This window comes from Eptatretus burgeri, chromosome 4, assembly GCF_056783735.1.
Source record: "Eptatretus burgeri isolate ZD-2024b chromosome 4, Ebu_testis_v1, whole genome shotgun sequence".
NCBI classification, from domain to species: Eukaryota; Metazoa; Chordata; class Myxini; order Myxiniformes; family Myxinidae; genus Eptatretus; species Eptatretus burgeri.
Window position 1 is genome coordinate 79,136,272 of NC_140964.1, and position 14,546 is coordinate 79,150,817.

The following is a 14,546-nucleotide window of genomic DNA, read 5'->3' on the forward strand; positions in this document are numbered from 1 at the left end:
AATAGACCTAAATCGTAAAAACAAGCTCTAGCTCATTGTTGAAAAAGCCCCATAAAAAAATTAGCCGTGAAGAACTTCGAACAATGGTGCAAAGATGTCTCCTACCCGTGGACACGCGGACGCAAGGACGATCCATCATAACCCACACCCTCCCCCTCACACTCACCTACTACTGCCAACATGAACAAACTACTACTAATACTAATACTAATACTGATACTGATACTGCTGACATGGACATCGACTCAAAAAGGACTCGAAAACACTGTTGGGTTCCCCTTTTGTGAGCAGCATTTTTATATACCAATTCCCAAAACCGCTGGGAACACGTTTTTATATGGCAGTTGTAAGCTAGAAACCCGTTAATTTTTTTTTTGTCGACCGGAAGACGTCATTGGAATACGTCTACATACGTCGATGTGTGTTGGGACTACGTAAAGAATTGGTTCAAAGCACGTCAAACATAAGTTAGAAATAAGTTTCGCGTAAAAAAGACATTACCGTGACGTGTTTCGACTTATGAGTAGCTTATAAGTAGCCTTTGTGGACGTGTGTAAGCGTCCACATATCTTGTGTAAAACTTATCCCCATCGCATGCGGAACGTGTGTCATACGCCGAGTACGTCGTAAAATTTTGAACATGTTTAAAATTTCTTGACGTACTCTACTTACTACGACGTATGATAGTGTACTTTACCGTTCCACTCACGTATACCAAACTTACTCATACAGTATTTGACGTGCCCCAACGTTTTAGACACATTTTTCTTAGGTCGGCATACGCTGGCAAGATCGCCAAGGTGTGACCGCGATGTTGACACTTCCATTTCTACGGCAGTTATGATTCGAATCGTTGTGCGTCAGCCTTTTAATAGGCTACATCACGACATCGTCGGCGATGCGTGCAACGCGCTATGCCTAAGTTAGACCATCGTTGGGCATCGGTTGTGTAGGCCGACAACAGGTTCAGCATTCGTTGGTATAAGTTATCTATAACACAACAAAACGTTCTGTGTCCGTTACCAATGCGTTATACATAAGACCAAGTCGCTATGAATACGTCCGAATCTTTAAAAAAAAAAAACATCAAAAGTTCAACTTAAGCCAGCGTTTTACATACATTTTAATACGTTGCCATCGCTGGCTAAAACGTCAAGGTGTGACTGGGCCTTTAATAATAAAAATAACCACTGGTGTGGCATAGCCACTTTTCCCATCCCTGGGGTAAGGAGGTTTCCTCCTCACGGGTGTCCTGGACCATGGGTTCATCTAACTCTACATCTAATACCCCGTGTTCCCGTTCGCCTTGGAACGCCATCTTGCCTCGTCGGAAATAATTTTAAACGCTTGTGGTTTGGTGGGAATCGAGGGTCGCTCAAACACCCCTGAACCGATTTCCGTTAATTTAGTTGGAGGCGGGATGGATTCGAATCTCACTCCCGGACACCAGTGTTGAATTCGCGCCCGCCGGCGTGCGATCGGCCGTGTACCTCTAATCGCAACCGCGTCACCCACCAGCCGGACAATTCAGTCTTGACTTTACGGAGCCAACGCCGGAACCCTGTCACGGGTGGGTCTTCAACCCCACCACGGCCGTGCCAATTGTCTACCCGCGCAAGATAGGGTCACTCGCCGAATTCGATATACCTAAGTACCTGCACGGGGAGCGGACCGGGCAGCCGTACCTCGACGCAGGTCGGCTTGGGACACGAACCGCTAAAGCGGTCCGTTCCGTTCTGCGGTGATAATCGAGCGGGTATTATCGCCGACCTCGCCGGATCCGATTCAATTTAACGGGTGTTTGAAACCCCACTATTTATTCCGCGATGCAAGATGGCATTTCCAATATGGTGAAAGGAAACGCAACGAACAGGATACATTCAAACTAAGCACATTTATTTAAAACAACACGTATGCATATACAGTCAATCATGTATACAGGCAAACAAAAGCAGGCAAACAAAAGCAAGGGAAAGCACTACGACCGAATATGGTTGTTATTAATGTAGTCACCTAACAGTTTTTACTTGTCAGGACACGCGCCACAAGATTCACTCAGAAGGAAGGAAAGGGCTACTCTCATAGACGAGAGTGGCAGACAGGGTCCGTGGACCTTTATAGTGCGTGAGCCTTGGTTGACCGAATGGGCTCGCGAGACCGATGTGGCTTACCCGCACCCTCGTGGTGCGACGATGGGCAGGTCGTGACGTCTGCTCCCCACGGCCACCAGGACAGCCGCGCCTGATTGCGGCCTTGTGACGATGGGCAGGTCGTGACGTCTGTTTCCCACGGCCACAAGGACAGCCGCGCCTGATTGCGGCCTTGCCAAGGCGAGGTGATCCGGGCCCCGGCCGGCAACGCGGTTTGAGAGGAACGAACTGGTCTTTTCGTGCTCTATCAGAGTTGATGTTCTACAAGAGTTGATGCTCGATAAGAGTTGATGCTCTTACGACCCCATCCGCTCCTCAGCGATGCGCGAACTGTGCCGACGTCCGATCACCTCGGACTGCCTTGGCGCTGGCAAGCTCTCCCCGGCTGTGGTCTCCATGCAGCTCCTTGGCTTTCCCCGACTGACTCTCTCCAGACTACGGCCTCCACTCGGCTCTCCGACCCCTCCAGACTGCTCTCTGACCCCTCCAGACTGCCTCGAAGCTCCGTTGTGCTCGCCCTTATATAGGGCCAAGGGGACGACATTTGGCCTTTGCTCTCTGACCCTTGACCCTGGGCGTAAAGCGGACGTGGTAGAGATCACCGGCCCTCTGGATCCGATTCTCCGAGACGAAGCTTCCACACAAAGCGGACGAGGTAGAAATCAACACCCTTCGACACCCACAGGCCCCGCCCCTTTCTCTCCTGTGATCCGTTTTTCGAGGCGAAGCTTCCACACAAAGCGGACGTGGTAGAAATCACCAGACTTGCGCTGCACGGCAAGAGAACCCTTGCCTCTCCCTGCAGCGATGCCGTTTGATCGGATCCCGCCGCTGCTGGCGCAAAGATGGCGTCGTTTCGGGAACGAAGGTGAGGCGATGTTTGTGGCGTGGAGATTTTGACGGTTGCTGGCGGAGTGGTGAGAATGGCATGGTTGTTGAGATGCAGGTGTGGTTGTGGTTGGTGTTGTGGTTAAGGGGAGCGATGTTGGTTGTTGTAATGGTGGTGGAGATGTGGTTGGTTCAAAATAACGATAGAAAAAGAAAGACCTACCTCAAAGGGTCACAGCCCGGTGAACACGAATAATTCCCATTAAACAACGGTGGGGAAATCTAACTGAACACAGACTTATCGATCTAACTGAACTACGGACCTTTATGGTGTTCTGAGAATTTCCACAGCCGTAACACTAACCCCTCCCTTTTTTACAGACTCGTCCCGAGTCGTCGAATTTTCATGTGCCATCATGTGTAAGTTCTCCCCGAGTACGATTTACCTTCGGATCCCTGAGTGCGACATTCAGTGTATTCGTGTCCCCAAAAATAAATAACCTACGGGCTGAGTAACTTACTAAACAAACCCACTCATACAGACGAGTTAAATAAATTGCCGGCGCTAAGACACACATGCAGGGGGCAAGCAACTCATTTACATTTACACTCTTAACTTATAAATTATACACTACACCATGGCCCAGGATCTATGGACTCTGCAGGAAAAAGAAAGTGAGGGAGTCAGGCTGCTCACATGCAGTCTCTGGCTCATGAACCAATGCAGGTGACAGGGAACGTGGCCGGCTGCTCACACGCAGTCCTAGGCCTCCCCCGTGAAATGAGCGCAGTGAACACAAGCGGTGAACGGGCCGCCAATGCAGTCCGGTGATGCGGCTGCCTACAGGGCAGTCCCTGCAGTACGCGCGATGATCTGATGCAGCAAACAAACACAAGCAACTGAGTGGATTGATGGATGGATGGATGGATTAATACGGTGCACGGGCCGCCAATGCGGTCCCGTGATGCGGCTGTCTACAGGGCAGTCCCTGCAGCACGCGCAACGATCTGACGCAGCAAACAACGTTGAAACGGGCCGCCAATGCGGTACCGAGATGCGGCTGCCTACAGGGCAGTCCCTGCAGTACGCGCGATGATCCTGGCGCACATGGCAATGAATGGGGGCAAATGCAACAGAAATGGGGCAGGCATGGGGCCAAGGCAAAGGCAAGTAGGCAAGGCATGGCAAGGCAAGACAAGGCCATTGTAGCAAAACGGGCCGGTGGTGAAGCTGACCGGCACAGGCCTTGGAGTAAAACAGCCGGCAGATGAACTGACCGGCACAGGCCTTGCAGCAAACAGCCAGCAGACGAACGACCGGCACAGGTCTTGCAGTAAAACAGCCGGCAGATGAACTGACCGGCACAGGCCTTGCAGCAAACAGCCAGCAGACGTACGACTGGCACAGGCGTGGCAGTAAAACAGCCGGTAGCTGGAGTTGGCCAGCCTCTTGCCTTGTTCAAGGAGGTTGGTGGAGGGAGTGTGGTGGTGCTGGCCACTCGGAAGGTGGGCTCGGACCTACCCTACTGTCTCCCTCCCAACCTATCGCCTTTGCCTTTCTCTGTCCATACCCACTCCCTTAGTTTGCAAACAAAACAAATTTAGCCCCAACTTTATTATTATTTTTTTTTTTTAATAGTCCCTTCTATAAATTCATCTCCTAACCCCCTTTACTGTCTTTGTCCGGCGAACCTACCATGTCTCCTAGCCTACTCCCAACCCCTACGTTCCCTTCCCGGAGGGGAATAAGGGAGAGCTAGTGTCCTGTGTCGAGGCCCAATGAAGCCTCAGAATGGCCTCCTCAGATCTCAGCGATCTACTTTACCACAGTGAGTCCAGCGGCCCACAACGAGAGTGAAGGGATGGATGGTGCGGAGGGGTACACTTCCTATCTACCCTACCATTATTAACTTTAAACTACCCCGGGGCTTTCCAAAGCGCCTCTCGCTTAAACTATCGGTTCTAATAACCAAGATTCCCGTTGCCTGTGTTGGTGTCCTCTCAAATTTCGGGCCTCGCCCTCAAATTTTCCCTCGTGCCCTTGCACGGTTTCGTGGCTGGGACGGGTGGTTCCCTTGGCAGGAACTACCCTCTGCCGATTCTCCAACAATAGCACCCACGGGCACTACACTGCCTCCGAGCCTACCAGCTCCCTAAAAACTGGGGAGTGCCCTCCTCGGCTACTCCCCCTCGATGCCCATGTCGCGTGTTGGCGCCCCGGGTCCCTTTCTGAGGGTCGCCCGTGCCCAATACACTGCCCCCGTGGCATTTGGCGCCACGGGCCCCGCATCATGCGGGCCACCCGTGCCCACTACGCTATCCTGGCCCCCCATGGACCCTTGGCCTACCGCGGCCGACTAGCCCGGTGCCCGGGGTACCCACTCAGCGATACTCACCGTTCGCAGCCACGCTCCCAGCCCGTCAACAGGGCTCCTGCACCCCTCCAAATGGGTTTCGAGCCAACGCTCCCACCAACAGCAAAACGATCTCCATGTTGTCAATTTCACTACCCCCCTAACTCACATTACTCTGACCCCGGGGTCCCTTTGGCGGGAATCACTCCTCCCCCCAATCACTCATCGCACCATGCATTCCACATTCACTCCATACACACAGGTTCGCTGGCCTCACTCACTCAACATGTTTCCATTTTCCACTTTTCAACTGTCACACGCCATCGCTGAACTCGGCCATCCTTCTTACTACATCCCCCAACTACCTCGTGCTCCCTCGTCATCCCTTACACTAGTAGCACATCCTTTTAACACTACGTAGCTAAGCTACATCCCCTCTACTCATCCAAAGTCTGTCTCTGTCCTCAAAATCATTTTCCATTTTCCATCCGAAGTCTAAACTGAATCCATCTAACTAATCCATTCCACGGGCCCCATGAGGACTTATCCCTGCCCCATGAGCCGGTCTAGCTAAGCTAACCCTTCCCCCTAACTTGGGGTGTCCTGTGCCCAGGACAGGGGGGTCTTCCACCCCTTGCCCGGGGAATCTTGTTCACCCGAAGCGAGGCTTGCTTTTTAAAAAATTTTTATGTGCGTGCACCAGCGCAGCAACTCGCAATCTGCGCTTTCCCCGTGACGTCATGGCAGCTGTTCGCACTTGGCGCACCTCGTCCCTTCTCGGACGGTACCATCCGGCAGGGAAACCCATCCTGCCGGATTCCAACCATATGTGCAGCCATGACGTCACCCTGCGCATCAAAAAACAAGCCTCGCGTTTTGAGGGGTTCCCCACATGAACACATGTGCACTGCCCGTCAGAGCTTCACACATACGCTCACATGGAGAACCCATCCGGTCCAAATCCGTTGTCCAGCCTACCTTCTGTCCGTCTGCGGGATCGGCAAATCCACCGCGTGCGTTTACGGACCGGGTTTCACTCCCGCAGGCGTGCACGTGGCGGCCTCGTGCGTTGCACAGTACGGACCCCGCGCGCGCTGCCGTGCAAACCCGGCATGGTCCCCAATGCAGCTACAGCCGCTACTCGGCCTTTGTCCACTGTCTGGTGCCGTCCTTGTCGCCATTTAACACACGCACCCCCGCTCACACACCTCTCCATGACACTCGGACATGCGGTTGCGTGTTCCCGCATACCGATCGGCATCTCTCTTTCATACCGCTCTCTCACACACACCTTTTCACTCACGGTCGTCATTTCACCCATGCTATGCGCGCGTTCCAGCACACATTTCGAAACACTCGAAACCACACACACCGGGACACTCGTGCTGGGAATTCACGCCACAACAAGGGGTTCCAGGGTCTCCAAACCCCCCAAGCTCCGTGTGCACCTGTCTACAGCACTCGCCCCATTTACCTCGCAAAGCTCGACCGGACCCACCTGGTCGAGATCCGCTTCAAGGGAGCATAGCGTCTCCCTCCATTCCTGAAGGAGGCTATCCGGCTGCTTGCACCGGGTCACGACACATTCCGCGAGCTCCCCCTCATCGTCCTCCACTAACTCCATGTGTGTGTGCTCGTCTTTCACCCCGTCTTTATTGTGTAGTCTCCCTCTACTTTTTCTCTCTCCCTTGTCTCTGTTATTCCTTTTATTATTTCCGTTTCTTGCTGGCTCCATTTTCCTTCCCATTTGAGTCATTCTTCCTCTCTAAGCCCCCTAAGTCGTTCGTTATCTTCCAGAGTTTTTCCATCTCCAATCTCATAGTTTCTTTCAATTGGTTGATCGCTTTTTCCTGTTTCGTTCGTTGTTCTTTCATCACTCTTTCTTGCATCTCATTCTTTAATCTGGCCTTGGCTTCCAGCTGTTCGATCTGCACAGTGTGGTTCCTTAACGTTTCATTCTCCGTTCTCTTTCTTTCCTCTCTTAACATCCTCAACTCGTTTTGTAATCCCGTCTCTTTGTTTTGGTGTTTCAGTAACTTAGAAGCTTTTTTTTCTAATTCCTTTCTCATCTCCCTTTGTGTCTCTGCCAATTCCGTCAACTCGTTTGTTTCCTTCGTCCTCTCGCGTTCATTAGTTTCTCCCTGGATCTTCGTCTCTGTTTCCTCCTTCGTGGTCACCTCTACCTCCTTTAATTTCTCCGTTATTTCTTTCAACTCCTGCGTCTCCGTCACCTCTACCTCCTTTAATTTCTCCGTTATTTCTTTCAACTCCTGCGTCTCCGTCACCTCTACCTCCTTTAATTTCTCCGTTATTTCTTTCAACTCCTGCGTCTCCGTCACCTCTACCTCCTTTAATTTCTCCGTTATTTCTTTCAACTCTTCCGTCATCCCCTCGTGTCCGAGTTTTTTAGTTTGTGATGTTGTTCGAGGATTTATGTCATCCGCAGAACTGGAGAACAGAAATATAAAGAATTTATTGATTTGAGACTCAAAGTCAGTGGGGAAGAACGAGTCAATTTCTTCGACAAGATTACCAAGCTCAAGATCAAAACCGGGATGGAGAAGGCCAAGAAAGACCCAAAAGAAGACAGACAGGCCTTCGGTTTACTGGTAGGCAAAGCAACATCTCCAGAAGAGGCACATTCATATCCCTTGACTACTGTCCCACTAGCTCTAGCCACACCAGAGAGAGATTTGAGACAAGGTTCAAAAGCAGCATTGAGGAACTACCTCATAGAAGAGTCTGAATCAGTCCGTGAGAACCCACCACATGAGGAAATTGGCTTATAGATGGAATGGCTGCTGTGAAATCTGTTCCTGCTCAGTAAACTTGGGGAAAATATGCAGCAGCCTTGTTGAAATTTTGCTTGCCAGCAAGTGACTCCAAACCACAGCAACTGGGAATCCTATTTCATTCATACAGTACAGCCACAACGAAGGAGCTCACTCAACGTCGCCGTGGCACACCTGGAAGAAGAACTCACATCACAAGCTCTGAACAGGACATGTCTAAAGGGAAAGATTGGGACTCGTTTCTGCAAAACTCAGAAAATAAGAGAGAACTGATTGGATTTCTAGTGGATTACTACAAGACCGATGCTGTGAGATCCAAGCTGAAAGTTCCACTAACTGTGACAGAGGAAGATAATACTTGGTTCATAACGCAACTCACAATCAAGATGCTCGACTCCTGAAACCACCATGAGGCCGACACCAGACTCATCCTCCATGCATCCAAGTCAATAGATCCTGTAATTGTCAGGGTGACAGATACAGAGGTCTTTGTACTCCTGACCTATGCTTATTCTGTCATTAAACCATTACAAGACTGGATGATGAAGATTGACCATGAGAGGTATGTTAGCGTCAAAGCTCTAACTGACCGATTTGGTGACGAAATGTGTCAAACACTTCCTGCCTATCACAGCATTACAGGGTGTGATACAACCTCTTTTCAATTTGGTATTGGTAAAGTAAAACCACTGAAGAAGACGAAGAAACTGGGAAAGTTCCAACTCCTCTCGCAACTTGGCACATCGCGCACTTCAGTTGAAGACATCGCCAATGCTAAGACTTTCTTTAGAACCTGCATGTATGCTGGAAGTGAACATGAAGATTATGTGAGAACAACGATCAGAATGTACGACAAGCAGAAAGTGAAATCCAGTAAAGTAAAGCAACTACTTTACAGTAAAGTAGTAAAGTGACGCAAGGTTTCCATTTGCTGTTTCAGACTTGTTGTTTGTCATTTAGTGACAGCTTTAGATTTAGTGACTGGAAATGACAGCGACAGCATTGAACATCAGTCGGCTTCCTCTTCTGGCAGTATTAGAGCAGTCACCTCATCTGACTCACAGACGGACAGTGTCTTGGATAATAGCGAATGAACATTAACTCTGGACTTGCAGCTCCATCTTAATTATGTGTTTGTACTGCCCATTTTGTTGGTGAATTGAACTGTAGGATGACCAAAAATGTGGTTAATATTATCTCAATTTCCATTTTGTGGCCTGTTTTGAGTGAGAATGTCATATTTACATGATAATAAAGCTCGGTTGAGTATTCTCGACCCCAAAATCAATTTCCGGTACCATTATAAACCCCCATATCAAGTACAAAACGTTAATTTAACAGGAAAAGAGAACCCTTATTAATTCAATTTTGAGGTAATTTTGGTGGCCATTTTGGTGTTTCATGGCCATCTTGCATTTGAGGCCAAATCATGGGTGCCCTCAAAGCTAATAACAAAGGACATAGGTTTGGAATGGCAGAACCACTGAGAAAAGTTTGACAGGAAAACCTAAGAGGTGGTTTGAATATAATTAAGATGATTTTGACAGCCATTTTGGCGGCTATCTTGGATTTGAGGTCAAATCCTGGGTGGCCCTCAAGCTAATTTTAAAGGCTATAGGTCCAGTATGCCAGAACTGCTGAGAAATATTTGACAAGAAAAACTATAAGGCAGTATAAACCTAATTAATTTAATTTTTGCAGCCATTTTGATTTTTGGTGGCCATCTTGGATTTTAGGCCAAATCCTGGGTGGCCCCAAACTAATCTCAAAGGATATATGTTCAGGATGACAGAACCACTGAAAAAAACCTTGACAGGAAACACTAGGAGGCAGTATAAATCCCCTAAAGGTAATTTTAGCAGCAATTTTGGATTTTGGCCACCATCTTGAATTTGAGGCAAAATTCTGGGTGGCCCCCAAGCTAATATCAAATGGTATGGGTTCAGGATGATGAATCCACTGAGAAAACCTTGACTGGAAAAAATGTTAGGTTTTCCTTGGGTTTGCCCTGTCCATTACATGATGCCAAAGCAGCTTTGATTGTTGAAGACTGATTTGCAAATTCTTGCTACAAGGCATCAGCATAAGTAAATAAACGTATAATGTAAAGGTAATTAAGAAACAAAAGGAGAGAGTTCATAGAACACATTACCCACGCTTCCTTGAGAAATAAAGACATGGAGCGGGATCTGCAAGCAGCAAATTTGATTGCTCACGATCACGTAAAATGCCGTAATATTTTGTCAAAGTACTGCTAAATGGAAGGGTTTTGAAAGTGCGAAGAAGGCGATGTGTGTTCTACATTGTTCAAGTATATAACTCAATTGAAATAAAATAAATATTTTGAAGGTTGTAGAAAAAAAAAACAAATTCCAGAAGTTTACCGCCGTTGATGCAGCATCTTTTACACCACTCTATCGAACACCTTACAATTGTTCTTCATGCCATTTGTGTCCTTTATGATGTCCTTAAAAAGAGTAACTTTCCCATTTGGAACAATTTTCAATTTTGTTTGACTGCCAGACAGGCAGAGTTAAAATAAAAACAAAAAACATCTAACTCATTTTTGCACATGTGTGATTGGGACAAATTCAGAGCCAAAGTATTGTTAAACTACAGATTTCTTTTTTGATTCATGTTCAAAACATAACATTCAATAGAAATCAAGTTGTTCCTCGATTATGAAATGACGTTTGTCAACATACAGACAAACATACTCAAGGACAGACAGAAATTAACCAATTGCTTAACCCCACTTTTCGCTTTAGGTGCACAGGGTAATAAAAGCCAGCACGTTTATAACAGTAAGCAGATTGCCTCACAATGCTTACCTTGCGCTGGATTGGAGTTGGAATCTTGTAACCTCTGAGCATCACTGCTTTAAACACTGGATAGCTAAGCCCTTCAAAACACAGAGGAAGACAATGAATAAAGATAAATACAATGAAAGAAAGACTATACTAAATTATAGCATCAACGTGGTCATCAGAATCCTTGGCCGTTTGCGGTCCAGTGATGTGAGAACATGAAAACATTTCAACTTGGTACTCAAAACGTGATCCGAGAAAATTAAGGGGATACTTTAGGCCCTGGGAGGACTCCATTCCAAATTCCAAAACCTGCAAAAGGAAATTACAACCAACGAAAGCAACTTGAAAAGGCTTCGAATCATCACATCGTGAATGATCTACACCACTACTGACAGATTTATAGTTTCACTTTCAACGAGATCATATTTTAAAAATTTGGTGATAATAGGTATGACTAACAGGAAAAAAACAAGTATATTTGAGTTGGCCGATGTGTCCCCATCTGTACCGATGGCTCATTATGAGAGGGAACCCAGGTTCAAATCCAATAATACATAAGTGTTCTGATAATTAATGCAAAAATACACGGTTGTCTACTAATATATTTGTCCTGCACGTGATTTACATATGAGCTTCTCCATAAGCCTTAATTCAGTGTTAACAGCACATTACACCAATATACAGAGTGTGTATCCACCTTCATGTATGTGTATATGTATAGCATATATATATATATATATATATATATATATATATATATATATATATATATATATATATATATATTGTTGTGGTTCTAGAAACCGCATGCCTCCAAGGCAATGCCATCCAACATACAGTGATCCCCAGACAGTTATTTCATAAATATACGTGCAGTTAGACCTTTCCCTCATATCTAATGGGTAAACGGGACGAAGTGCATTGTGTGGGTCTTATAGTTAGGTCTGATTATATCTCTTTCTTCCTTTCTGCCATTAGTGAGGCCGCCATGCAGAGTACGTATGAATGTCTTCATGGAGACCAAAAGAAGCATCAACCACACGATGGAAAAACCCTCTGCTACAAAAATAGTGTCGGGGGAATGGTAGAACCACACATTAAATCCCAACGCTGTACAGGACGCACGCGGCGTGCTCTTTTCAACCCTTTGCTCTTGTGCTGAGATGAACGTTCTTGTCGGCATTTTTTTCTAAAACAAGCCGGTCTCATCAGCGTTAAAGACCTGCTCCGGCAGGTACCCCTTCTCCTCGATGAGGCTCGCGACTTCTGCAGGGAATGCCTTGGTCGCGTCATGGTCATGCTCCCCTACGAGCTTGATACGTGCATTGTGTGCAACTGCAGGAGGGTGAGTAGTCTGTGCATTGTTTGCAGGGGATTTTTACGGGTGATGCTGTATTCAGCAGCTGATAATAGATGTGGTGAGCTATGTCATCATGTAATTTGTCCGTATGTAGCTGGCTGCTAATTACACTAATGCTGAACGTTTCCATTCTTTAACTCATAGTACATTACATATTTCCTATGTGCAGGCAGATTATGCTGAACGTTTTTAAAATGTAACAGCACTGATGGTGTTGCTCATAGCAAGATGATGATTTACACTAAGATGCGCTGAATGTTTCCATTATGTAATGTCCGTATGTGACGATCTGGTAATTACTGGATACATCAATAGATGCTGCTAGTGTTTTCATTCTGCAAGTAATTCACGGGGATGGCGGCGTGGAGAATGACGTGTTACACTGGTGAGACATCCCGTGAAACTATGTTTATGCCGCGAAGCTACAATACAGTACCGTATGTTTAAAGTGCACATGGTGAGACATCCTGCGAAACTATGTTTATGTGGCGAAGCTATGTTTACCCTGCGAAGCTACATTACACGTACAGGAAGCAGGTCATGTTCGCAGCTCGTGGAAGATGTTTTTTGCATACATACAGTATTGTACCGTACGTACATCCAGCTGCTTTGTGCGTGGCTTATGGAAGATATGTTTTAGAATGTGTTATGCTCACGGCTCGTGGGGAAAAAAAATCTCCGCAAAACCCACAAATACGTGGGGCAATTTCACACGAATGTAAGAGCATGTCGCAAATTGTCAACCGCGAATACGTGGAACCCGCGAATCTTGGAACCGCAAATGTAGGGGTCTGGGTGTATATCATCATATAATGGAATATGTGATGGGAGTTGTAACAATTTGATAATATGTTAAATCCTCTTGCAAGTTCAGTCTGATTAGTGATGTTGCATTGATGGGTTGATTGAGTGCCGAGATGCAACTGAGGTTGTGGATCTACTGATGAAAGTAATCTACTGATGTGGATCCATGACCGAGGTTGTGGATCCACCGTTTGGAGAAGTTCTGGGCTGAAATGATCGAAACCTCGAGGAAGAACGGTGCCCAGCTGATGATCCGTGGAGTTGGGAAACCATTTAATTGCTTACAGGTTCAGGTTCTTACTTTAGGTAAGGGAACTATGTTGCATATAGGATGTTGTGAAAATAGCATAAGTTACAGCAATCCTTTAAACTATATTTTATAAGAATAGCCACGGTACTGCACAATTAATGAAGTGTCTATGTGATAGTATCGTTGGGAACAGAAAATGAGAAAAAAAAAAGGACCACGCATCCTGAAGCTCACCTGGATCAGGAGCAACAGTCACTAAGACCCCCTGCAGACGCCCTTAGACCCCGATTATTTTTTAATGCTGTGAACAAACTTTAGTACATCACAGGTGATGAATGAAGGTTGTGGTCAACCCTCATTGAAATTGTGTGTGTAGTTTCGGAGAAGAGAGCAAATACTTATTTTGGGAGGACAGAAACCCCCGCCGTAGACCCCAAAATGAGTGCAGATTTTGATGTGGTCGATAAACTTTCGTACATCAGGGGTGATGAAGGTTGTGGTCAAGTTTCATCAAAATTATACATAGTTTTGGAGAAGAGAGCAAATACCTATTTTGAAAGGTCAAAACCACCCCGTTTGACCCCCTTAATGAGGGCAGATTTTGATGCAGTCAATAAACCTTTGTTAGGCATCAGATATGAAGCGTGTGGCCAAGTTTCATCAAAATCGTGTGATAAAGTGATAATGACTGAAGTGTTGACAGACAGACCGACTCACTCTCACTCACTCACCTACGGACACTGCTCAATCGCATAAGCTCACCGAACTAAAAACGAGATGTGTGTGTGTAGTGTTACGGCTGTGGAAATTCGCAGAACACCATATAGGTCCTTAGTTCAGTTATGCCGATAAGTCCGTGTTCAGTTAGATTTCCCCACCGTTGCTTAATGGGAATTATTCATGTCACCAGGGCTGTGATCTTCAGATAGCCGTTTTTCTTTCGCTCTCATTATTTTGGACCAACCACAACAACCACGATCAACACCAACCACGATCGCCTTAACCACCAACCACCCTCTCCACACCGCCTTCATAACAACGACATCTCCCCACCATCTCCTAAACCGCATCTCCCCCACCCAAATAACATTGTCTCACCTTCATCCCCGAAGCGACGCCATCTTTGTACCAGCCACAGCGAGTCCCCAGAGAACAGCATCTCTGCAAACCGACGCGGGGGGTTTCGTTGCAAGCGCAA

General features: G+C 46.9%; 1 protein-coding gene across 1 annotated transcript in view; it reads right to left on the reverse strand.

Moving 5' to 3' along the window:
• The window catches only part of DDX54 (DEAD-box helicase 54), a 66,101-nt gene that overhangs the window by 43,305 nt on the left and 8,250 nt on the right, over positions 1-14,546 (reverse strand). The window contains exon 3 of the mRNA XM_085878885.1: positions 10,956-11,026. Within this exon, the coding sequence (XP_085735011.1) occupies positions 10,956-11,026 (71 nt within the window). The remainder of the gene's footprint in view (positions 1-10,955; positions 11,027-14,546) is intronic.